Source organism: Chaetura pelagica, unplaced genomic scaffold, assembly GCF_000747805.2.
Source record: "Chaetura pelagica isolate M959 unplaced genomic scaffold, ChaPel_1.0 scaffold436, whole genome shotgun sequence".
In the NCBI taxonomy this organism is placed as follows: Eukaryota; Metazoa; Chordata; class Aves; order Apodiformes; family Apodidae; genus Chaetura; species Chaetura pelagica.
Window position 1 is genome coordinate 272,204 of NW_009953651.1, and position 23,678 is coordinate 295,881.

At 35.8% G+C, this 23,678-nt stretch overlaps 1 protein-coding gene across 1 annotated transcript in view; it reads left to right on the forward strand.

Annotated features, from left to right (window-relative positions):
* Positions 1-23,678, forward strand: part of KIF20B (kinesin family member 20B) — a 35,138-nt gene that overhangs the window by 7,171 nt on the left and 4,289 nt on the right. Inside the window, 20 exon segments of the mRNA XM_010000106.1 lie at positions 206-352; positions 812-974; positions 1,996-2,238; positions 2,923-3,062; positions 3,833-3,983; positions 4,776-5,043; positions 5,612-5,673; positions 5,863-5,982; positions 7,469-7,697; positions 11,250-12,465; positions 13,621-13,759; positions 14,799-14,921; positions 15,381-15,441; positions 16,022-16,147; positions 16,412-16,548; positions 17,570-17,725; positions 18,745-18,930; positions 19,508-19,660; positions 21,500-21,703; positions 23,215-23,292. Coding sequence (XP_009998408.1) covers positions 206-352; positions 812-974; positions 1,996-2,238; positions 2,923-3,062; positions 3,833-3,983; positions 4,776-5,043; positions 5,612-5,673; positions 5,863-5,982; positions 7,469-7,697; positions 11,250-12,465; positions 13,621-13,759; positions 14,799-14,921; positions 15,381-15,441; positions 16,022-16,147; positions 16,412-16,548; positions 17,570-17,725; positions 18,745-18,930; positions 19,508-19,660; positions 21,500-21,703; positions 23,215-23,292 — 4,102 coding nt within the window.

The following is a 23,678-nucleotide window of genomic DNA, read 5'->3' on the forward strand; positions in this document are numbered from 1 at the left end:
GGAAGAGGATGGGGGAGAAAAATTGGAAGCATGTTGGGAAGGGGTTTGATAGGAATTAGTCTCAAATTTTACTGGAGAGACAACATTGAAAAGGATGGAAGGCCTCATGCAGATGAAGATCAAGAAATTTTTCCTCTAGTAAAAGTGGTTTTAAACACAAATTGTACATGTTTCAAGATAGTTAATTTTCTGTATCTGCTTTCAGACTGTCAATGTGTGATCTTGCTGGTTCAGAAAGATATACTAAGACTCGCAATGAAGGTGACAGATTGAAAGAGAGTGGAAATATAAACACCTCTCTCCTGATTCTAGGAAAGTGTATCAATGCACTGAAGAACTGTCAACAGTCCAAGTAAGTCCTTTTATGAATTGCTAATGGGTTGTAGTTCTTAGTGTTAACATTCTATACTTTAAACAATAGCTTTTTAAACATTGTAGGCGATGCCTAAGCTTTTCGTAGGAAAGATACACAGACTTGCAGAGTCTATACTGTGAAGATCTTGTTGATGTACCAAAGTTATATTTAAACTTGTCGCATGAGGCTCTGTGACCTACTCTACGTTAAATGTTGGGTGTGTTTTTGGTTTAAGTGCTCCCATTGGTTGTATTGCTATAGTTACCTGAGATAATGTCTAAAACAGCAGCCACAACAGCCACTCAATCTCTTGACAAACAGCTGTATTTAGACCAAAACAATTGCAATTTTAAAGACTCCTGCTTTTATAAATATTTTCAAGTCTTTAGGGTGGATAGGTCCTACACTGACTGGAAGTTATTAAACTTCTGGCCATCTGTTCTTTTGTCTTTAAAGGTTTCAACAGCACATACCCTTTCGGGAAAGTAAATTAACTCATTTTCTTCAAGGATTCTTCAGTGGAAAGGGGAAGGTATATATGATAGTCAACATAAGCCAGTGTGCTTCAGCATATGATGAAACGCTCAATGTGCTAAAATTCTCAGCCATTGCACAAAAAGTAAGTGTTGTAGTTTTTGATCCATCAGTACTTATGATTTTCATTTAAAGAGTAGGTTCTCTTCTAAGAATATTAATTTACTGGGATTCTCTGTGCCATGTTGCAACCATCTTTGCCAATTACTCAGATTTTATTTTGTTGCAAAGCTTTTAAAAAAGGCTGTGTTGGGCCTTTTTATTTGCCATGTGGGTATGGGAGCATCTCCTGCTGGAAATCTGTAATTCTTATAAAATGTCCAGCCTAACAAGACACTTGCTATATTGGGAAGAAATTCCTGGAGATATAAGTAAATTTTTCTTCTGTACTAATAACATGCCTTCACCTAGGAGCAATTCTAGCTGCCCCGTATGCTACTGCTATCTTAATTTGGAATATTACTCACCTGAAATGCTGATTAAAATAGATTGAGCACCAAAGAGTTTGAAAGGTTGTCCTCATGACACAGAGGCTTCAGTGGAAAGGTGGAGGATAAGCAGAATGACTAGGAGTAAGTTCAGTGATATAACCCTGACAAAGCTGAAAGACAGCAGTATTTGGAATCAGTGCTGCAGCCTTAATGGAAGACATAGAAAGCTTCTGTTAGCAGTTAAATATTCAAAGAACAATAGATCCAGGCCTTTAGAAAATGAGCTGATCTATGCAGGTTAAATGCAACACCAGAAGGAGCAGACTGTCAGAGAGATGCAGCTGTTGACAAAATAGAATTTGTAGGATGACATTTGCACCTAGAAACTCAAAAGTATAGGAAATATAGAAATCTGTTTGTGCCTGAGGTAACAACCTTCTTGTAGGTTGTTCAGCTAATGAAACTTGGTGTTGCTGGGATCAGAAAAAGGGTTAGACTATAAAGTGGCTTCTTTGTACTCTAGCTGGAAACTGGTCTAAGTAGTGGCTCTAAATGGAAGACAGGCTGGGGGAGTGCTAGGCTCAGGAGACCAATAGGAAAGTGCAACAGGTATATCTTGGAAGTGTCAGTAGAAGTTTAAAAAACTGATGACTTTGTTCTTTATTTTTTGGTTAGGTTTTAGTTATGGACACATCTATTCTTCCCCATGATCAGTCATTTGACCAAAAAACATCACTACTTAATGACACTAAAATGCCACTCCCAAGGAAAAGAGCTACCATCCTATGGGACACGACCTTAGAAGATGTGATTGAAGATGATGATGATGAGATGGAGGAACAGCAGAATCTATCAAGAGAAGAAGCATCCCAGAAACATGAAGAAAATAAAGTTCTTATTGGAAAAGAAGATTATATGGTATGTACCAGGGCTGCTCTAGAAATTAGTGTAGTATGGAGTCTGAAAGCAAGGTATTCTTCTGGTTTCCCCTATATCTTGCTTTTTTCTAGTCACCCTTAATCTAACTAAATCCAGTGTGTAAAGAGTGGTGTCACTCATGGCTTAGTGCCTATTGTGGGAAAACTCTATAGAATGTATTTAAAAACAGACAGAGCAAAAAGAATTGCAGATTTGACTTTCTCTCCTTTGGGTAACCTATGGTCAACAATTAAGTGGTTTATAGCGTTACAGGGGACTGTTCATTTGTGTTGTATGCACAAGAAAACTCTGAAAATCATTGCTGAAGGACCAGCAACTTTAGTGACTTCTAGGTAAGACAAAGAGAAAAAGGAACAGAACTTAAGGACTTTCATGGAGGTTTAAGTAATATTGCCCTGAAAATACACATCTGGAAAACGAGCCAAAGCCTGTTTAAGACAACTTCAAGAATTGTAATAAAATTAATGTTCTTTGCAAATGCCTACTGTTTGTAAACACCTATTGTTTGCAGACTTGAACTGTTGAGCTAATACCAAATATTTTAACCTCTTCATGAATCCTTTTTATGAGTTGGAAAAGTGCAGTTGTAGTGTTAAGAAAGTGTAAACTTGCTTTTGGAAAAGTATTTCTTTATGAAAAACTGAATACTAATTGTCATTATAGAAGCTGCTGACTCTTGTAGAGGACTTGAAGAACAAACTTCTTACTGAAAAGAAGAATAAGTTACTACTGGAACTAAAAATTCGTGAAGAAGTGACACAAGAATTCACCCAATATTTTGCTGAGAGGGAAGCGGATTTTAAGTAAGTTGACTTGTTTTAAAAGTTAGTGGTTAAAAAAATGGAAGTAAATTCACTTTCTGAAGTCTGTGTCTTGGCCTTAAGAGGCTGCATTCTTCTGCTAGCCTTGTTGCCTCTATAAACACATTAGATTCTGTTTGGACAATGAATTCAGGGAAGATATTGTGTAGGAAATGCTTTAATTTTCTGGGAAGTGCATCAGGGTGCATGTGTGTGGGATCTGTAAGTAGCATTTGTTCTTGCAGAGATTTTTTGTTGATGCCTGTAGGAAGAGGGACACTTGCAAGTCTTTGGTTACTGCAGTGTTAGTGGTACTCCAAACAGGCATTCTGGCTGAAGACATTGGGAAAAAATGCTTGTAGTTAAGTGCTGTTGATAATCTGTGTGTATATTTGTTTTCTCCTCATTTTTTAAGGGTATGTGTGGGGAAAATATGCTTCTATTTTTCATCTAGCAACACCATTTTGTCTATCATCCTTTAATTTGAGAGGCACAGAATACTGGAACAGGCTTCCCTCAGAGCTTGTGGAGTGTCCTTTGCTGGAGACATTCAAAACCCACCTGGATGCCTTCCTGTGTGATGTACTTTAGGTGATCCTGTTCTGGCAATGGGGGTTGGACTAGATGATCTTCCGAGGTCCCTTCTAGCCCCTAAGAGTCTGATTCTATTGTGCCAAAATAATGAAAAATCTTTTTTATAGATAGCTTATATAAATATATGCATTGCAGCTCATACTAGCTAGGCTTTAGCTGACTTATTTTTCCTGCTGTAGAGAGTGCCTTTCTCATGAACGAGAACGACTTAAAGAAGATTCTGAAAAACGTCTGGAAATTTTCAAGGAACTCGTAAATGGTTGTACTAACAATCCACATGAAGAAAATAAATTGAAGGATCAGCCTTGCAGTGAACAAGCTAAACCTCTGGTATTTGATTCCCTCCCCCATGCCAATAACATCTCTTTTGCTAACAACTTTTTGTAATGATGATGTATCTCAAGGATCACTAGAATAGTTTCAAGGAATTGCATGCTATGTAACTGTATCCTTAGTGAGTTAGATTTATCCTATTTAATAGGAGCAGTTACTGAGCCTTGGATGTGCTTTTAGGAATCTTTTTTTTCCTGTTTCTGCCACACACATTGGAAATTACTGTATACACAAATTAGGGGAAAAGCTGCCATTATGGTATCAAATCTACTGCATTAAGTATTTGAAGCTAACTTTTTAGGCCCCGCATATGGATTCTGTACCCTTTGTTTTTAAAAAGCAAAGAGGAAAGATATAAAATTTTTTGAGTACAACTTAATTTGGTAAATTACAAAAAACTTATTTCACCTCACAAATTTTTACTGCTATATTAAATTCCAAATGTATTCTTTCTAAAACTGTTTGCTGTGTCTTCAATGTTTTTATTGGGTAAAATAATGAGGTTCTATATTAAATTTGGACGGGGTGCTTTTTTTGGTGATATAAAAAGGATGTGAGGGTGGATCATTAAATACTATAAAGTAGCTATTACTGGCACTAGAGACTTGCATGTGAAGGTAGGCAGAAAAAGATAAGCAAATTGCATATGAACACACGATTGGTTTGATGCCAGAATTAACTGTACTTACATTTTTTAATTCGTAATGATCTGTCTTCCAAATTTACTGTAGAAATAATGCCCATTGTGCAATTATTTGCCATTTCTAAAAGATACAAATTATTTTTCAGGATGAAGAATACAGAATAGGGCCAGGCACTTACATTGATCTTGAGGGCATTATTGATTCTTTGCAGAATGATGTCATTGATATAAAAAAGCAGGCAGCTGAAGCACACAAATACATAGTGTCCCTTGAGGACCCACAGGAAGCTATAGGTTGGCTTGAAGAACAACTGGGAAAAATTACTGCTGAACTGACTAAGACCAAAGAAGAGCTGACAAAGAAAACCAATGAACTAATCAAAACTGAAGAAGAGCTGACACAGAAAACTAAAGGTGAGCTGGATGTAAGTGTGATGTGAAAGGCAGAAAAGAGAAATAACTGACTACTGTAAAATAGAAATAATCCAGTTGAGCAGGATTTTGGGACCGATTCGTATATATAGAGGTGATAACCATTTCTTTTGTGTTCAGATTGAACAATTCCATAGACCTTGGTTGTTTAATTTTTAAGACAAAAATTAAGCTGGCTATTGCAGCCTTCTGAATTGTGCGGTAAAATGTAAGTGTTATTAAGTCTTAATTTCATGGCTATATTGTAATACCTGCAATTATTTACATTTTGCTGATGCAATGTTTTCAGGTATCCTGTGGAACATTTATAAAGGAAAAAGTAGCAATACCTCCTACCTCAATCATTTGATCTGATGTATATTTTATATGGGTTGCAAGGCTCAATTCTATTCAAAAAACTTAAACAACTTTTCAAATGTGTCTTAAGTAGAAGTCAACAACAAAATAAATCGATTTGTTACGCTACTGAGGTACCAGAACATAAAAAAATGGACTACTGAGTAAACTATAATGGCTGCTTATTTGATGCAGGCTTCTTTTCCTGTTACAGACTTTGAAATGCAGATGATTCAATTGGATGAGTCTGCTGAGCAGCTTAAAGAAGCAACCAAGGTAACCTTCTCAAGAAAAAACTTGTGCAAAATTACTTGCTTTAATGCAAAATTCTAGTAGCTTAAAATGCTCGTGTATTATGCTTCTACCTTTTTATATCAAGTCTAGCTTACCTGGTCTGACTTCTGAATGCATGTTATAGTTCAACAACTGAATACTGATGACTGAACTATTTATTTTTTTTTCAAGAAAATGAATACACAGAATAAGAGGATTCAAGAGTTAATGGACATTGTGGAGCAAAAAGATGATGTTATTACAAAACTACAAGATTTGATATCCTGTTTAGAAGAAACAATAAAAGACTATGTAAGTCATAGGCATCTCAAATTTTTAATACAAAAATTTAGATCTGTGCTTATAATGGATGTAATTATTTTAGGAAATTGAAGTTTTCTGTAATGGCTACTTGCTTGAAATGGTAGCAGGTGAGCTGGCATTGAAACTGAAGTTACAGCAAAATGTGTATGTGGGTGTGTGAAAAATGGGACCTCTAGAAGCAGTGGAGTTATTGAAGGACTTTAGATGAGACTGAAGAACCACTGAAGAAAAAATTAAAACCTCAAATGGGGAGGACTTAAGCAGTGTCTCTATCTTTGGCTGAATGGAAGAGAAAGAAAAGGAGGTTTTGCTGCAGCAAAAGGTCAGATTTAATTAAAGTAAGAAGCTAATGTGAGAGCGACAGTGATTGTGTAAACTGGCAACAACAAAAATCAGTGTGTTCCACTCACCACCACAGTGCACACACTTTTCAAAGAAAAGCAATAATAACATATTGAGCAGAGATTGAACTGAGTGGATATCCAGAGTGTCTGTGCTTGCAATGTCACTTTTTAACTTGCAGCTGTCTAGACTACTACTAGTTGTTGAATGCCAAGAGACTAGCTTGGCTAAATGTATGCTGCTAAAAACAAAACAAAACCAACAACAACAAAAAACCAAACATACAAAACAAAAACAAACAAAAAACCACGCAGTTAGGTTTTTTTGAGCCTGATTTCCAGTAACCAGAAATAGTTCTGAGAACATGTTAAATCTCTGATCCATTTCTCTCTTCCAGTGTAAAGTTAAGGCTTTGACTATACTTCATCTTCTGTTGTCTCTCTGCCCCACAGCAACTGGGCTTTTCAATAATATGAATTCTCAGAGTGACAAGAATTGTCATGACTGCTTCCTATTACTACTCCTTCCAAGAGCAAGGCTCCAGTCCTGTCCAGTATTTGAGCTTGTGGTGAGAAACTTAATACCTCACCACAAACCTCACATCCATTCTATAATAATTCTTTTTAATTATTACTTAAAGATGAGTAATTTGTCCTTGGCAACCAATGTGGCTTGCCACTTGTCATCTTGCAAGTAAAGTATTCTTAGTCAAATATATGGTCTAAAATGTGTAACATAGCTGACTAAGCTTTCAAATTTCATCAAATCAGTCATAAAAAAAATGATCTGTGGCTTTGCTGAAGGTGATTAAAACTCCCAAGTCTACCAATTGACAAAGCTCTATTTTAATTTCTATTTTCAGATGGTAAGCAAACTCCTCTTACTTTTAAGTTTTGCTTTTTGTAGCTTTGTAGTCTCTTGCTCTGCTTTCTGTACAGTGCAAATCATTGTGCGTAGTAGAATCTGAAAGCATATCTGCTTTTGGTTTAATTCATCTGTAACTGACTTCCTCTGACAATCCCTGTACATATTATGTGAATAGCTTTGTAAAAATATCTGCGTATAAAAGGTTACAAAATTTTAAGGGTGCACTTTGTGTAACTTCAAAGAAATAATTCTTATTTTAACACAGGAAAACACTGTGTCTACCATCAAAAGAGAATTGGCAGGAAAGATATCTAATGACATGATCAAAACAAGCCAATTCAAAGCTTGTGAGGATATTGTATTGGAAGTTGGAAGAAAACGTTGCTTTGAAAATGAGCCTACTGTGGAAGAGCCACCTACAAAGAAAGGTACCATTTCTACCATCACTCAACAGGGGGTCGCTATTCCAGAACAGAAGCAAAAAGTTGTGAAGCGTAAATGTTACGCTATGAGAAGGAAATCTGTTATGTTAAACTGTAAATGGAAGTAACTGTTATGTAAATATCTGCCTTGTAGAAAGTCCTATACTGTTCATTCCTAACTGCTTAAAATAAAAGATAGTTTCTTAGACCCTTTCCTTTCTATTGCTTTTTCTCATCTGTCAATGCACCTGCAGGCTTGGATATAGCTCTTAAGCGATTTCTTATAACTTGTCTTTGTACTGAACTTGCTATTGCTAGACTTCTGGGAAAGTGGTATCACCCCATCAAATTCTTAGAGTTGTTTAAGCAAACATCAAAGGTGTCAATGACTTACTGATGGTTCAGTCATACAGTATGTGCTGTGAAACCTGATGTTTCACTCTGTATGCATGCTGTGAGCACACTGGCTCTGGGCAAGGTGACATTGCTGGCAAAGGAGAAAAGCAAGCATTCTACTTGAATGTCAGTAAAATTATTTTAAGTCCACAAATAGCATATTTTGTGCAGCTCTCATGTTTTCACTTCCAATTTTTTTTTTGTTTTCCTTACTTCATCTGTGAGCTTTACAGCTCTTTTTAGAATGAGGTGAATAAACTAGATGCAGTTGAAGCCCTTCAAGGATAAGGGGGGAAGTTGAAAGGACATCACTACATATGTTATCCATTTCATTAAAATCTGTAAATCAGTGAGATTGAGCTAAGTGAGACTGCAAAATGGTATTTGTAAGAGCTGCCTGCCTTTAACTTCAGGTTACAGTTGGGCTTCAGTTACTTACAGAACTATGGACAACATGCAGAAGGAGAATGAAAGGTCTTAATTTGTGTCCTTTGGTTGCATTCCTCTTGCAGAATAGGTATGAGTAAGAAAATCTGCCAGGCATTATTTGGGTGAGGCTGAGATAGGAAAAGAAAAAAAGATTAAAAATGGGAAGCAGAAAATCTCTACATAAAAGATGATAAAATCTCATAAAAGGAGATTTGTCAAAGTCACATGATCACAGAAAACTGAGGACACAGATGGTGAATAAGCTGAATGCTGGACTATTGTTCATCCCATTCTGCAGCCAAAGAACAAGGGAAAACTCAGTCTAGTAGATTAGCAGCTTAAGTGTATGGAACAAAGCACTTCCTGCAGTGGGTTGTGACCTTCTAATTTTTGCTGTTCCAGAAGGTGGGAGAGACAGAAAATTCTCAAATTCCAGACAAGATAACAGCCAACTGCGTACATAGATACTGAAAGGCTTAAGCAGAGATGTATGGTCTCATTTCTCTAGCATTCACAATTGTTGAATGTTAGGAAAGGTTTATGGGAAGTGACTGGGCCTACCAAGAGCAGCAAAAGGAGAAAATATAAGTTGGGGTCAACTGATGCTGTGTGATCCAGTAGGGCATTTCTGATGTTCGTACAACTTGTTCAAGTAAGTGTAGTTTTCCTAAGAGAAGCTTCTGTATCAGGCGCATCTCTGATTTGTCACTGCCATCTTTGGGATGAATATTGGATCCTAGTGTGACCATTTGATGGTGCCACCTATACAAATATTACAGGAAGGGCATGGAAAATTAAGCTGGTAGTTACAGGTTTGCTGTAGTCTCATGATGAAGCTTGCTTAAACAAAAAATAGAGAAATTGATAGCTCTTCTCAAAAGTGGATACTGGTGCCAATGTCAGCACTGAGACCTTTCTGTTGGCAGGAGCTGGCTATTCAATCATGTTAAATACATTTCTGAATTGAATATACATTGAGAATGTTGAGAATATAAGGTGTTGAGAATATAAGGCATCTGATGTAAAATCTGACTTGATAGTTGCTCCATAATGATGACGCTTATTAAATATATATGCTTGCATTTAAGCATTCTTGTTAGATATACTTGTCACAGTAGATCACTGAGCACAGCTATGTTGTGATAGCCTGCTTGTAGACTTTAGATGTGCTAGTGGCCAAAGTTTAGGAGAAGATAATTATCTTGAAGTTCAGGGGTTTGTACTCTTCTCTAGGACTTGCCTCCCATGTCTTGAGTGGGGCTTTTTCTTTCTTAGTACTTTCTACATAAAAAGCTTCTTGACTGATTAGTATGTAACTTCTTGCACTATATTTATCCTGCTTTGCTGCATGGCTGTTGTTGTTGGTACAAAGCATCTAGATTGCTTCTAAATCTTGTGAATGGTCATGTCCTTCTTACTTGGTGCTGGGCTAAGCTTTGCAGCTTTTTCTTCTTACCACCTTAGATCACACAATGTGTCTAAGACACCGCTACCTTTTGTCAAGTTCATAAAAGTCATGTCCAATGTGAGGAATACATAGTATTTTGTCTGTCTTCTTGGGACTACACAACTGTGCTTTCTGTTCCAAAATTTTTGATGTTGCAGAATTGGAGACTTGGCTTTGTAAGCTGAAGTAATACTGCTGTTGTGTCTGATCTAGCAGGAGCACTTGGTATGTCTAATTAGAGCAGAAAAGAAAAGGTAGAGAAAAATAGAAGGAATTTGATCACTCTAAAAATAATAAAAACTGAATTAAGATTAAAGCCCTATTACTAATGTTTCAGTATGGCTTTGTTAGTGACTTAAAGTTAGTGACTCTGTAACTTGCTGGATCTATTTCAAGGATGTTTCTATGCATGGTACACACGTACCCATGTGCTTTACACTTCTCAAGTGCAGTGACTGCTGAAGTCCGTCTTGCTGTGGTTACAGTACTCACAAGAATCTGTAGTGCCTAGCTGTGAAGACCTAATCCTTAGAAATAGTCAGGCTTGATTTTAATAGTAAAGCATTGCATGCAGGTTAATAGCTAGACACAACTGGGCTCTAAAACACTTGTGAAAAAAAGCTGAAATAAATTTTGAAGGTGCTGAAATGCATGTAATTTTAGTTAGAATTGCTCATTATGTGGGGAAGAACCAGTCTTAAACTAATAAAATATTTATGGAAATGTGAGATTGATATAATGTTGGAAATCTTTCTGGGACAAGTTTACATGCAGCAGATTAGGTGCGGGAATAGTTATTTTTATATCTAGTTTAGAAACAAATTTAAAAAGGGAAGAAGGTCCCAAAAACTAAGTGCAAAATTTATGCTTGATTTTTACCTTGATTTTTAAAGAGGATATTCAGTATAAGTGAAGATTCTCAGAAAAGTATAGGATACCATTGCTCTTCTAAATGTAGAATGGAGAATTGCTGGTTGTATTAAAGGGATTCTTGAATGAGTGAAGGTGTAAGCTAGATATAACTGAATGTTGCTCATGCAGCTCATAGGTGTTAGTACTATGTATTATTAAAAGTAGCTAGATCTTTATACTAGTGGTGCAGATTAGAAGGCTGGAATAGGCTAAGTGTTCTTTGAGGTCCCTGAACACCTCTTGCTGCAAACTATGTCTAGAAGCCTAAAAGGTAACTACCTATTGCATGTTAAACCGTTCAGAGTACTTTTAACTATTTCAAAAATTCAAAATGGCATATGATATAAAGGTGCGACTTTCACATAGTAATTGGTATTTGGTGTTGCTTGTGACTTGTATTATTGATTTTAATCAATCTGAACTGTATGGGTATTTTTTAGGAGATATGAAGGACAGTTGGGAAGATGACTCTCTAATGCAAAAGGGAAATGAATACCTGAAAACAAATACTTCTGATAACTATGCAGAAGTATTAGCACTGAAAAAAAGAACTGAAACCTTGGAAGGTCAGCTGACTGCACTTGAGGAGCAATGCAGAAGAGAAAAAAATGAAAAAGAAGAGTTCTGTAGGCAGATAACAGACTTGCATCTCAAGCTCTCTGCTTCTGAGGAAAGGGCTTCTGGCTTAAGTGAAGAGCTTCAGCAATGTCAAGCTGACTATCAGGAGATTATTTCTGAATTAGGCAAACAGAAAACTATAAATAGGGAACAAGAAGAAAAGATAATTCAGCTCAATAATGAAGTAGAAGGTGCCAAACAAAATATAATTGATAAAGTGTCACAAATTAAAACAATGCATTCCAAAGTGGATCAGTTGTATAAATGCCACTTAGAATCTTATGCTATGGATACTGATTTAGTTAATCTTAAGGATTCCCTTGACCCTCAAAACAATAAACCAGAGAGAGCTCAAATGAGTCCTGTATGCATGCAATCCCAAACTGCCTCTATAGCAGATCTGAGACGAGAGAGCTCCTTTCACTGCAGTGTTGAAAGCATTTGGGAAGAATGCAAAAATATCATTAAGGCTTCTTCAGAGAAAAGTCAGCGGATTCAAGAACTACTTCAACAAGTTGAAGACTTAAAGAAGGGGCTTGATGGCTCTGAGAATTATAATAATCAACTTAAAATAAAATTAAATGAGATTGCAAATGAAGATTGTCAGTCTGTAAAGGAAAAAGATCTTATGATTAAGCAGTTACAAGAGCAAATCCAGAAGAAAACTCAAGATTTTGAAAAACAGGCTGCAGAAGATCACAGAATAATTGCTCAGTTTGAGGAGGAAGTAACCAGCTACAAGGGAAAAATAAGAGAGCTTGAATGCCTCTTGGAGGCTTTTAGAGCTAAAGATGACAGCATAACAGAGCTAGAAGTAGTACTTAAAGAAAAAGAATCTATTATTTTAAAACTAGAAAGTAATACAGTAGCTCTGCAAGAAAAATGTACCAGTTCGGACAAAAAGCTGAAAGAATTAACTTACCAAGAAGCAAATCTGAAGGAGGAAGTTGTGCAGTTGGTTAACAGCTTGGAAAACATGAAGTGCTGCATTCAGGAAAGTGAGAAAAAAGAGGAGGAGCAATTGCAATCTATAGAATTGTAAGTAAATCATGAGAACTTGAGTCTACTCTTTAAAGAATGAGTTGAAACTACCTTCTGCGACCATCAGTTTATTTTGATGTAATACACTTACATGTTTATCAACTTTATTAACCAAACTGCAGCTTTAAGGAGGTTTAATATACTACTTGGATTATGTATTTGCATATTCTTCTGGTTGCTTTTTCCTCACTTGTTTATATATTATTCCAAAAAATACATCTAAAGTATGTGGAACTATTAAAGAGGGAAGAGGAACATGCAAAGAAATTAAGAGTAAAAAGTAAACAGCAAACAGCTGATTTAGGTAATAGCTATCTTAGGTGAACAGTTTGCTATAAGAACTTGAAGGAATAATGGGTGTAGAACTTCCCCAGCCCCTTCCACTTTTTAAATTTAAAAGAAATAAGACATTAAGTGTATCCAATTATATTTGCTATATGGTAAAGAAAATGCAATAATGTAAAAATACCTCCAAGGTGTTATGTAGCCCTTATCTTAACTAGAGTTTCTTTGGTACTATATCTGTGAGTACCTGCATATATTCTAAAGTACAACTTAGCACGGAAGTCCCCAATCCTGTGCAGGTAAAGCTTGGAAAGATTTTCCTTTTGGGAGACATGGTTTTGTCAATTATAGAATCTAAAAAAAAAATTGTTATTTTTAAAGCTGAAATCCAAGATATCTTACTGTAAACTTTGTCAAATAAATGACCATTTAAAAATCACTTCTTAATTACTTTGTAGCACTTGAAACAGCAGTACTTGTTGCAATGTTACTGATTTTTCTATGTTTTGATTTTGATTTACTTTGATCCTTGCAAAGTGTGGGATGTAGATATGAAGTTTAAAATTACAAAAGGTACAAAGCTGATATGAAGCTACTTTGGAAGGACACCTAATGATAATGCCTCTACTGTGCTTTAAAAATTTTAAAAACTGCAATGTTCAGAAGTGAATCTGAGCAGTTTTGTGTCAAAATTATGAATAGAATCTGAAATCCAAAAGTAAAACTATAAAGCTTGTGATTGATCTGATAGATCTCAGATTCTATTCATTAATAAAACTAGCAGTCAAAGAGCCTGCGTTAATGTGTAAAAGCTCTTTTTTGAGATGCTTAACACTGTTTTCTATGTCTGTCAATTTCTAACACAAGGCTACGTAAAGATCTGTCTGAGAGTTGTACCCTTGTACAGAGCTTGAAAAAAGATTTGCAGAGGAAAGAGGAAGAATATACCGATTTGAAAGACAAATTTTCTGATGCAAAGAAACAAATTCAGCAAGTACAAAAAGAGGTTGGTAACCATAGGCCAAATGTTCCTTCTATAAGTTTATGATTAGGGTTCTGTTATTGAAACCTGTTTTCACAAATCTCAAGCTATGAATGTTTGAAGTTTATAGTAAGGCTATTTTGAGTATGTTTAGCGTAGCAATGAATCTTGTTACATTTTTGTTGAAGCTGACAGCTAAAGAAAGATAAGACCACATGTCAAGCACAGATTAGTTACAGCTATTGAAGGGGTAAAGGAAACTTCATTAATGTATTTTTAAAAGGTTTGTGAAAATGGTGGCTAATTTGGGTATGAAGAAAGATTTTATATTCTTTATGTTGCTATTTGTGCTGACTTTCAAAGCTTCAGACTTGTGGCAAATGCTGAATTCTGGAAGGAAAAGCTGGATTGATCAGAAAAGGAAAGCACTGACTTGTAGAGACTTTCTAAAATCTGAGCTATGTTTTTTCATTACATGTGTGGAGAAGAAATGAAGAAATGAGATAACTTGTTCATTGTTAGTATTTACTTGTCAAGGAGTAGGATTTCCTAGAAACTCATGGGATATTGCACAAATGTGGAATCTGAAAGATTATTGCAAGAGTTTTGGGCTTGAAAGTTAAGCCTTCGTTATTAATGTCTTTGTCTAACAGTTGAAGACCTTTTCCTACTCAACATCCAGTGTGTAATCCTGTGTCTCAGAAGTAGAAAGGTGTGGGAAACTGTTCTTTTCTTCCCCACATGAGATCACATGACAAAAACTTTAAATTTTTTTAAAAGGCAACTGAGTTTGTAGCTCAGTTAGGCTATGTCCTGGTGTGAGGTAGAGTTTTTGTGGATTTTGTTTGGTTTTTCCACTGCCAAATGTAATACTTCATGGAGGCAATCCTTCTCTAGGAAGGAAATGCATTGTAGTGCACTTCCAGTCCCTGAAATTGAACTGAGATGCTTGAAAAAATTGACTCTTAAAGAAGGTATCTGATTATTTAGATAACTTGCAGAGGTTATAAAAGGCTTACAGCAAAATGATAGCTTTGATTGCTGTCTTTGTGCATTGCTAAAGGTGTGTACAGTGCAATCTGAGGAGAAATTCCTGAGGAACAAAGTTGATGAACTTGAGAAAATTAAAAATCAGCTTAGCGAAGAATTGGAGATCAAGCAGCGCACAATCCTGCAACTTAAAAAGGTATTTTATTTTTTACGATCTTACTTCTAATTTGTGTAACTAATGCATTAATGAGGTTTGACAAGCAACAGGAGAAAGTTTATAGAAATCGGGGTAAACATAAGAGTAGCCAACTAAAGCTACTGTTAGTGAATGAATGAAAGGTGTTTAAAGAATGTGTTTCTGCAGGACACTGTCAAATTTTTTTCAAGTAAAGTAATCTGCATAGTAATAAATAATACCTGAAGATACCCTGATTCTGATCAGAGACACTTAGATGTGTTAGTAGTAATGCCTTCATCTAAACCTTTTTTTACCAGCTTGAATGTTCCTTTATGTTATATGAAAAAATTACTTATTCTGTACTGTGAGTTTTAAGTGCATTATTCATTACTTGGGAAAGCCCAGAATGAAAAGCTTCTAATTTCTAGCATGTATATTTGTTTCAAAATGCTCAATTTGTTATCAATGTGTGTTTAGGAACTGTTGAATAATGAGAAGCTGGAAGAAATCTCGAAACAGTATGAGAAAACCCAAAAAGGTCAGAAAAAAATCTTCAATGTTTTGGGGTGTGAAATGGCAACATAATCACTTCTCATGTTGTTAATGAATTTGCATATTTATATTTTAAAATACTCCAACCTAAGACATCACGATATTACTGTCAGGAACTAATTTTTATTGAATTATTATTAGCAGGTGTATTTGCAAGCAAAGCAGCAATCTCAGGATAAGCCACAGAGGAAGTGTGGTTTTGCTGTATCACTGTTAACTTATTAAATTTTGGTATTTATTTGCCATTTTAGTTAGCCCTTGTAATAATACATGAACAAGTATAGTAACAGTTTCTGCAGGTTTGATAAATGTTTAGCCAACTGAGCAATGGTCAGTTTCTCATAATACAAACCATAGTCTAACATAAGCACTTATACACTCATCTAAATCAAGTTGATCAGTCACTTAAGAATTTTGGATTTGGATAGTTCAGTATAGATGCTCTATTTCTAACAGAGCTTTTGTTCGTAGGGAATGGAGGAAACTATTTGTCATGAAGACACTTTGGAAGCAAATGGTAGGAACTAGAAGGGGACTTATCTATAAATTTATTTTCAAATCTTCAGATCTGTGTGCAAAGGAAAAAATAATTGAAGATATGCGGATGACATTAGAAGAGCAAGAACAGACTCAGACTGAACAAGATCAAGTGCTTGAAGCCAAGTTAGAAGAGACCAACAGATTAGTTTTGGGTAATCTCTCTATGGGAAGGGAACAGGGAGGCAAAATTGTTTTGTGTATGTTGTGATAGCTGTCTTAAATTTGTTTTTTTTTATTGACTGTTATTTCAGTATTAATTTTGTGTTATGTAACAAATTTCTAATAGTTAAAGGCTTCTGTTTTCCCTTTGTGGTCACAGCTGATAAATCCAAGTAACTTTACTAAAAGGATGTGAATGTGGTCAAACATGCATTTCAAACTCTACAGTATGTAACCTTATTTTGTTTACTGACTAGAACTGGAAGCATGGAAACAGAAATATGAAGAACTAAATAAACAGGGTGATAGTGACTGGCAGCAAAAGATGAACAAAAATGAGGAGAAAAACATAAATGAAAATGAAGAAATAATGAAGTTGCAAAAAGAACTGGAGGTAAAATATGGTGGTGTAATTGTACTTTATTTTAAAGCTGTAACTTCTGTTTTGGAGTTTACCGTTTTTGTGCCACTATCTTCAAGAGTTAGGGCACAGTATGGCAAGTTGTTAAACTGGTAATGGAAACATGCTCTAAAAGCTGCAGTGCACCAGTGCAGCTAAGTCTGGATGCAGCGTCTTTGTAGCATACAGCATCACTGCTGCATAATGGAGTGCATGCTATGCTACGTTTGGCTATCATGAACATTGCTACTGTAGCTGGGCTCATCTTACAGTTGTTTTAAGCAATCCAACTCCCAATATTCTTTCCAAACTTATTTCCTGTCATTTCCTTAGTCAACTAAACCCAATTCTTTCAACATCTTGTGCTTGCTATATGACCTGTAAGCCCTTCTGTTAGTCTAAGGACTTGCCTCTAATTCTACCTGGATTAGAAAGAAGACTTTTTTTCCAAGCAGCTTTTCAGGTGCCTTCTGTCTTGATGTGGGAGAATGTCTGACAAGAGTTTTCATTGTGATACAAAAGGAGGCAAAGTTGCTCTGGGTTGAAGTGATGTTTGTGGGTACACACTCTCTGCCTGCCATTCAAATTGTACTGCGTTCTTTGATGTTCAGTCATGAAGTTTTCTAGAAAATCCTGTAAGACAGCATGAAAGTGGGAATTTGTAAGTTAAGGATCTCTTTACCATTACTTTTGGTGTAACTTCAATAGTGTTAGTGACTTACCGAGAGTATTTTTAGAGGGTGGGGAGGAAATCTATTTCATTAAAACATGCCAGTCTGAATAAGAAGTGCTGAAAATTCTTAATTTTTTCTATATATAAGAAAAAATGAGAATGTAATACTTGGCTTTTGTATTATGCTGGAGTAAAACTGCTAGTATTTCTATTATCTTCTCAAAACAAATCTATTTAATGGTAATCTAGATTTTTTTGAAGTTGTTTGGTTGTTTTTGTTTTGTTTGTCCTTTTTTTGCTTAATGTCTACCAATGGTTTTATTTCTGGTTTCATTAATATAGGAAAATGAGGCAAAGTATCAAATTGATAGAAAGAAGTGGCTGGAGGCAAAAACAGGTCTTATACATCAAGTAAAAGAAGCTGAGAGCCATCGCAACAGAGAAATGAGAAAATTTGTGGAGGACAGAGAGCGTCATGTAAAGCAACAAGAAGAAATTGTAAGTATCTGGACATCTCTGCAGACTGCTCTTAGTGTAATTCTTCGGTACAGAGCAACTCATGTCAGTTAAGTGTGGGTGTTTGAGGGTAACTGGCCTCAGATAAAGTCCCCTTACTTCATCACATGGCAAAGCTTAGATGAGATCTCAGTATGAAAAAGGAGCTATAGGAGGGTCACAACATGAATAGGCACAGCACATAAGAGGACTTAACATGTCTGTTCCTTCCTATCCTGTTGCCATCACCACCTTACTATGAATTTTTCAAACTTCATCTTTTGTGTAAAACACCAATAAATAACCCTCACTGAAATGAATTGCTACTTAATGAAGCTAAGAAAACATACTTTGCAAAATAATATGTATTGCTTGGCTTTTAAAAAACAAACAAACATGAGCCTTTAGAAGGAAGAGAAGAAGCAAGAAGTTGATTAAAAAAAGCTTTCTTGGTCAAAAAGGCGAGAAGCTGATTAAAAAAAGCTTTCTTGGTCAAAAAGGCAGTGCCTTTGCTCTCATATTGCTTTCCAAGTAGTGTTACTGTTAACATGGTGGATACCTTCCTTGCCTCTTCAGGGGACTGTGTCAAGGCTGTTAATTCTTAAGCATATACAATTATCATGAATCTGTATAATCTAAAAGTGTATTTGCATCTAGAAGTCATAATGACTTTCTGGACCTGCAGTTGGTATAGGAGGATGTTAGGAGCTAAGGACTACTTTCACTTTGTTTGTGACTTTGCTTGCTTGACACTTTTATTAATAAAAATACAAAATAAGCAAATCAGAGTGGCACTTAAAAAAACTTCACAGAGTATAATTGTAGATACAGATTTTCTAATAAGTATGGTTTGCTTTTGCGTATTTGTAATTCAACTAGTTTTATGGGAGTTTAAGATCTACATAGGCTCTCAAGTTGACTAAGGCCATGAAATAGTGCTAACTATGCAAAACAAAACAATCAGAACAGTTCAGGTAGTGTAAAAATGGTGTTTAATTCTAACCTAATTTTTCCCCATTTAGGAAAGGCTTGGTGCACAGCTTTTGGAAAAGGACAGTGACCTTCATAAGTGGCGTGAAGAAAGAGATAAATTAGTAGAAGCTTTGGAAGTACAGCTCAGGACTTTGGCTTCTAACACCATACAAAAAGATAAAGAAATAGCAGAACTGAAACAGGCTGTGCTAGAGAACTCAGAAAAGGTCATCTCTGTTCCTGTGGGACTTTTATTTATTTATTTTTTTAGATCTATTTATTCTGCAAAATACTATACTTGCTCTTTGCATTTTGGCTCTATTTTTTGTTCTTAAGCACTGTCATATTGAAACAATGTGCAGCTAATTTAAAAAAAACACCTGATTTTTTTGAAACTGAACTTGTAACAGTAACTGAAGTTTCAAAGTACTAAGTAATTCAAATATTCATCTATTTGATCCATTGATTACAAAGTTGAACTGGAAATATTAAACTATTACGTTTGCTTCATTGCTCACATCACCAAAGTCTGAATAAACAAATGGGAGGTGAACTACATAAGTAGTAGATAAGTATTCTACGTAAGTAGGGTGAAATAAAGTTTACATTGTTTTCCCAGACTGCTATGACATTTCTTCACTTTAAATACTAGCCACTCATTCTTGAAGTTATTGGCTTTTTGTAGAACAGCAGTTTGTTTTAGCCTGTTCTTTTAAAACTGATGTTCATAAGTAATCATAGTGATGCTTGTGTATATGTTAATTTCTTTTTCTAGTCCTGCAGTTTGTGAACAACTTTTGCTATGTTTATTAGGATAAGGAAACTCTTATTGAAGAGCTAAGAAAACAGCTGGCTGAGAAAGATGACTTAATAAAGGAATTGAAACAACACATTAACCAAGAAAGTCTTCATTTGGCAGAAGTACCTGAAGAACAAGATAAAATACATCAGCCTATAAACAAAGAGGTATGTTTGCTATGTTTATAGTAAAGTATGTACTAATGATATGTTGTTAGTAACTTTTGTTGCGTTCTCAGTATATATTTTGGCAATACTAGAAATCTCCCATAAGTTACTTTTTATAGTTCTTTGTACTTTACTATATCTTTAGTCCCGAGATCTTGTTCATTTTTTCTCTTCCTCTTTTGTGCTTACAGAAAAAAAAAGTACTTGAGTTAAGAGAATGCCATTTCTCTATAGATTATATAACTTATGTACCTGAGGCAAAAACTAGTTAACTAGTCCAGGTTCTTGAGATTTGAAGACACATTTGTAGTACCATCTCAGTTTGGTTATGTCAGTGTTATGGGGATATTTCAGCTTAACTTTCCTGGTATTGCCTATAGTGGTAATAGAGATGGTTCTGTAATTCGAGCTTCCAGCCCATGTAGAAGTTCCCAAGAGTAAAAGTTAATGCCAAAACAAAATTAGAAGCTTACACAAAAATTATAAACTTTGCTTATTTACTGAAAAAAAAATTTAAACGCATGTAACTATTGAGACTCCTGTTTCTGACTGAAGTCTTGTGTGCTACCTGATCAGTAAGTAATTAGTTCTGCTGAGCAGATCGAATGTATGGCTCCATTGCTAATTAATAATGAGCAGGGCTGAATGCAGATTTCCTAGTAGTTTCTAGCCTGGCTGCAAGATCATGTGTCAGATTTCCAAAATGCATCTTTCCTGTCTTGCCAGATAAGACTGGCTAGTTGTTGGTACTTCATCTGTTCAGCTAGTGCTCTATAGATAAAGCTTGTGATGTATGAGGGAGGACAGAACAGTTCTCGGAAGGCTTACTGCTTTATAAACCTTAGTAATAGAAGCTGAGTGCCCCACAGAATTACTTATATTTGCTAAAATATTACTTATAGAGAAGAATTGTGAGCATCTGGTGCTGAAGTATTTACCTTAAGCCAGTAACAAGAATACTTGATGTTATGAATACAGAGAGGCTGTTAACAGGATTATCATGTGAGAAACAGTTATGGTGTTGTGGAAGTGAACAGGGTAAGGTTTTGTGGTCAGAGGCAAATAATTCTTGGGAAAGACCTACTGGAAATAAAACAAATTTAAATGATCAAGGCGATATGTGTCTCCTGCCTTGAGAGGAGAGGCTAAGAAGCTGGCACTCTGATTAGGAGAGGTTAAGGCAATCAGAGGATTATGGGGCTGAAGCTGTAAGCAGGTACAAGATAAGGTCTTCAGCTTGTGGGTTATGGTGCTGCCTGAATGCCTGCTGTTCCTCCAGACAACAGATGTGACGTAAAAGTCTCATAGGTTGAATTCGGCTTGTAGCTTGCCAGATGGACCTTGTCACTTATAGTTAACTTCAGTGTAGAAGGGAAAGGGAAAGCTCCCTAAAGATAAGCTAGAGAAAGGTTATACTTTTCTCTCAAAAGCTCCTATTGCTACCTATTCCCTAAGGAGCAGTAGAGTTGACATGAAGAAAATCATGTCAATTCTACTCCTGCTAGCTGTGAAAAACATGACCAGCTGGCTCTGCACTTGAGGAAAGTGACTTGGAAGCAGTTTGAGGCTGTGTTCAGCAAGGAAAACTAAGTTCTGTGATCACAGGACAGCATATAGCAATGTTAGCTTTTTAAAAATTAACACAAGTTTTAGAAAGTAAGTTAAACTCTGCTATAGTTGAAGTAGAATTCTTCACTTCCACTATAAGAGCTCTGAAATCTAACATCTGAAAAATTGAATGCTTACTTTGCAATACACTGGGGAGGCATATGTATTACAGTTTTTTTAACTTGTAGATGTTATAACAATTGTTTCCTTAAAATTTCCATATGCTTGCAGGACCATTCAGAGATTGTCCTCGACTCCTTTGAAGTGTCCACAGAAAATGGAAAAAGTAGTCGGTTCCCAAAACCAGAGATGGAAATCCAGTTCACACCTCTGCAACCCAATAAAATGGAGGTGAGGCACCAGGGCAGCACCTCACCAGTCACAGTTAAAATACTCAAGCAAAGAAAGAAAAGGAAGAGTGAAGAGATGGATGAGGTATGACCTAGACCAACTGACAAAATATGTTGTGCAGTTTTTCAATATACTCTGTTCATTTGTTAAAATCCTGTTTTTCTATTTTCGCTGAAGTGGTAAAGATACACCTAGAGTATATTTAAACCTTGCTTCCTCCCTGCCATCCTCTGACAAGTGGTGGATCTCTGGCCTGTGTTGAATTAGGTCATAGGCTGCAATTTATCCAGATTTTGGGCCCTTATCCCTCACCTGTGCTTTACTTTTTACTTTTTTGTCTCCATGCTGGTACCATTTGCTTCTCTCTCTATCTGTGGGATTACAGAGCAGTTCTATAGAATTGCTTCTTTTGGTTTAGGCAATCAGTTATATCAATTATGATATCTTCTAATATGCAGTTACAAGTCAACCCCCTGGGCTTAATCAATGCATTTCAGCATTTCAATTATATTTTCTCTTTATTTCTCCAGGCTATGTTGGAGGGACTATGCTGAACTAATGGTGCCAGCACCTCTAACTCCTTGTTCTCTGTAGACCTTATTTCCTCTTTAATTCTTTCAGTTGTATTGTTTAATTCTCCTGCTTTGCTAAAGTGCTGTGTTTTTTACATGTCAGACTTAAGTTCCACAGCAGTTAAAGGTAGTAAAAATCTTCACTTCTCTCACCTGAACTGCATATTCCTTCTGCCGTTTATTTGCATCAGCACCAATTTACAAAGACTATGAAATCCTAAGATCACATTGTGGTGCTGCTTGTGTGTTATCCTACTTGTAGAGCTTATGAATCTCTATACTTCTAAGGACTCTTGAAGCTAACAGTTGAGTATGAGGGAGATGAACTGTGCATGATTTGGCTAGGTGGTAAGTGGTCTCTTTCAGTGAATAAACTTGCTTCAGCTGGAGAGTGAAATACCTGATGACTGACAGCACTAAATCTAAGCACGGAGGAGAGAGATGGTGCTAGAATACCCACAGATTATTAATCTCAAATTTAAAAATAATAAAACAGAAAAAATCCTTGTTTTTTTAGAAACAAAGTCAGATCTTTTGCAGAGACTCCCTTCTAATTAAACAAAGAAGAAAATTCTCTTTTCTCACATGTTATCAATCTATATGGCTATCAATTATCTGAAGTCTTTTGACACCACTTCATGAGATAGATGTCTTCCAATGACAGTTTAACGATGGTACTATGCTGTCAAACTGTTTTTATAGTTGTCAAAGTCTGAATTTAGAGTTAAAATGATTGAGTTAACTTCAATTTGTGTGTTTACTTGTCAGTGTCTTAAAGCCAAAAGTACAGGAAATAATGGAGAGAAAAAGAAAATAATTGTCAGAATAGTTTGTCTATGGGTATTTCTAGTTCTTTTACAAGTTTTAGTGTTTAAATAGTTACCTCTATGCAGTGTTAGCTGATGTCTCTCTACTATTACAGCATTTAAACCATGGCTGCTTCTATAATATACAGTATAGATGTTCTATACAGTAATTGATCTTTACAGAAGAATCCTAGTTAAAATGTCTCATATTTCTTAGGATTTTGTGAAAACTGAGAACAAGAAAAACACAAAAGCTGCTGTGATTGATTCGCCATCTCCAAGCAACAGGAAAATGGTTTGGTTTTATTCTATTTTTGAAGTTAGTTTGGTCTTTTCTGTAAAGGTGGAACTGTGAGAGGAACAAACATGAAGTAATATCTTATTCCTATCAATGTACTTCAGTAGGATTCTTAAACACTTATGTTGTCTTCCTACTAAATTCTATGAGCAAACCAACAAGGAAGTCTGTATTTGCCAAGAATGTCTACTACCTGCAGTGTACAGTGACTCAAAAGGAAGGATGTTGTATCCTGAATAGTTATGAAGGCCAGTTTGTACGTAGTATTAGCACGTGATGTTATAGGCAATGCCTTTGAAGTAATACTAAGGTTCATGTCATCTCTATGCATGACAATTATATAAAGATGATTTTGGGCCTTAGTAGTAACCTGGGCAGGTTCA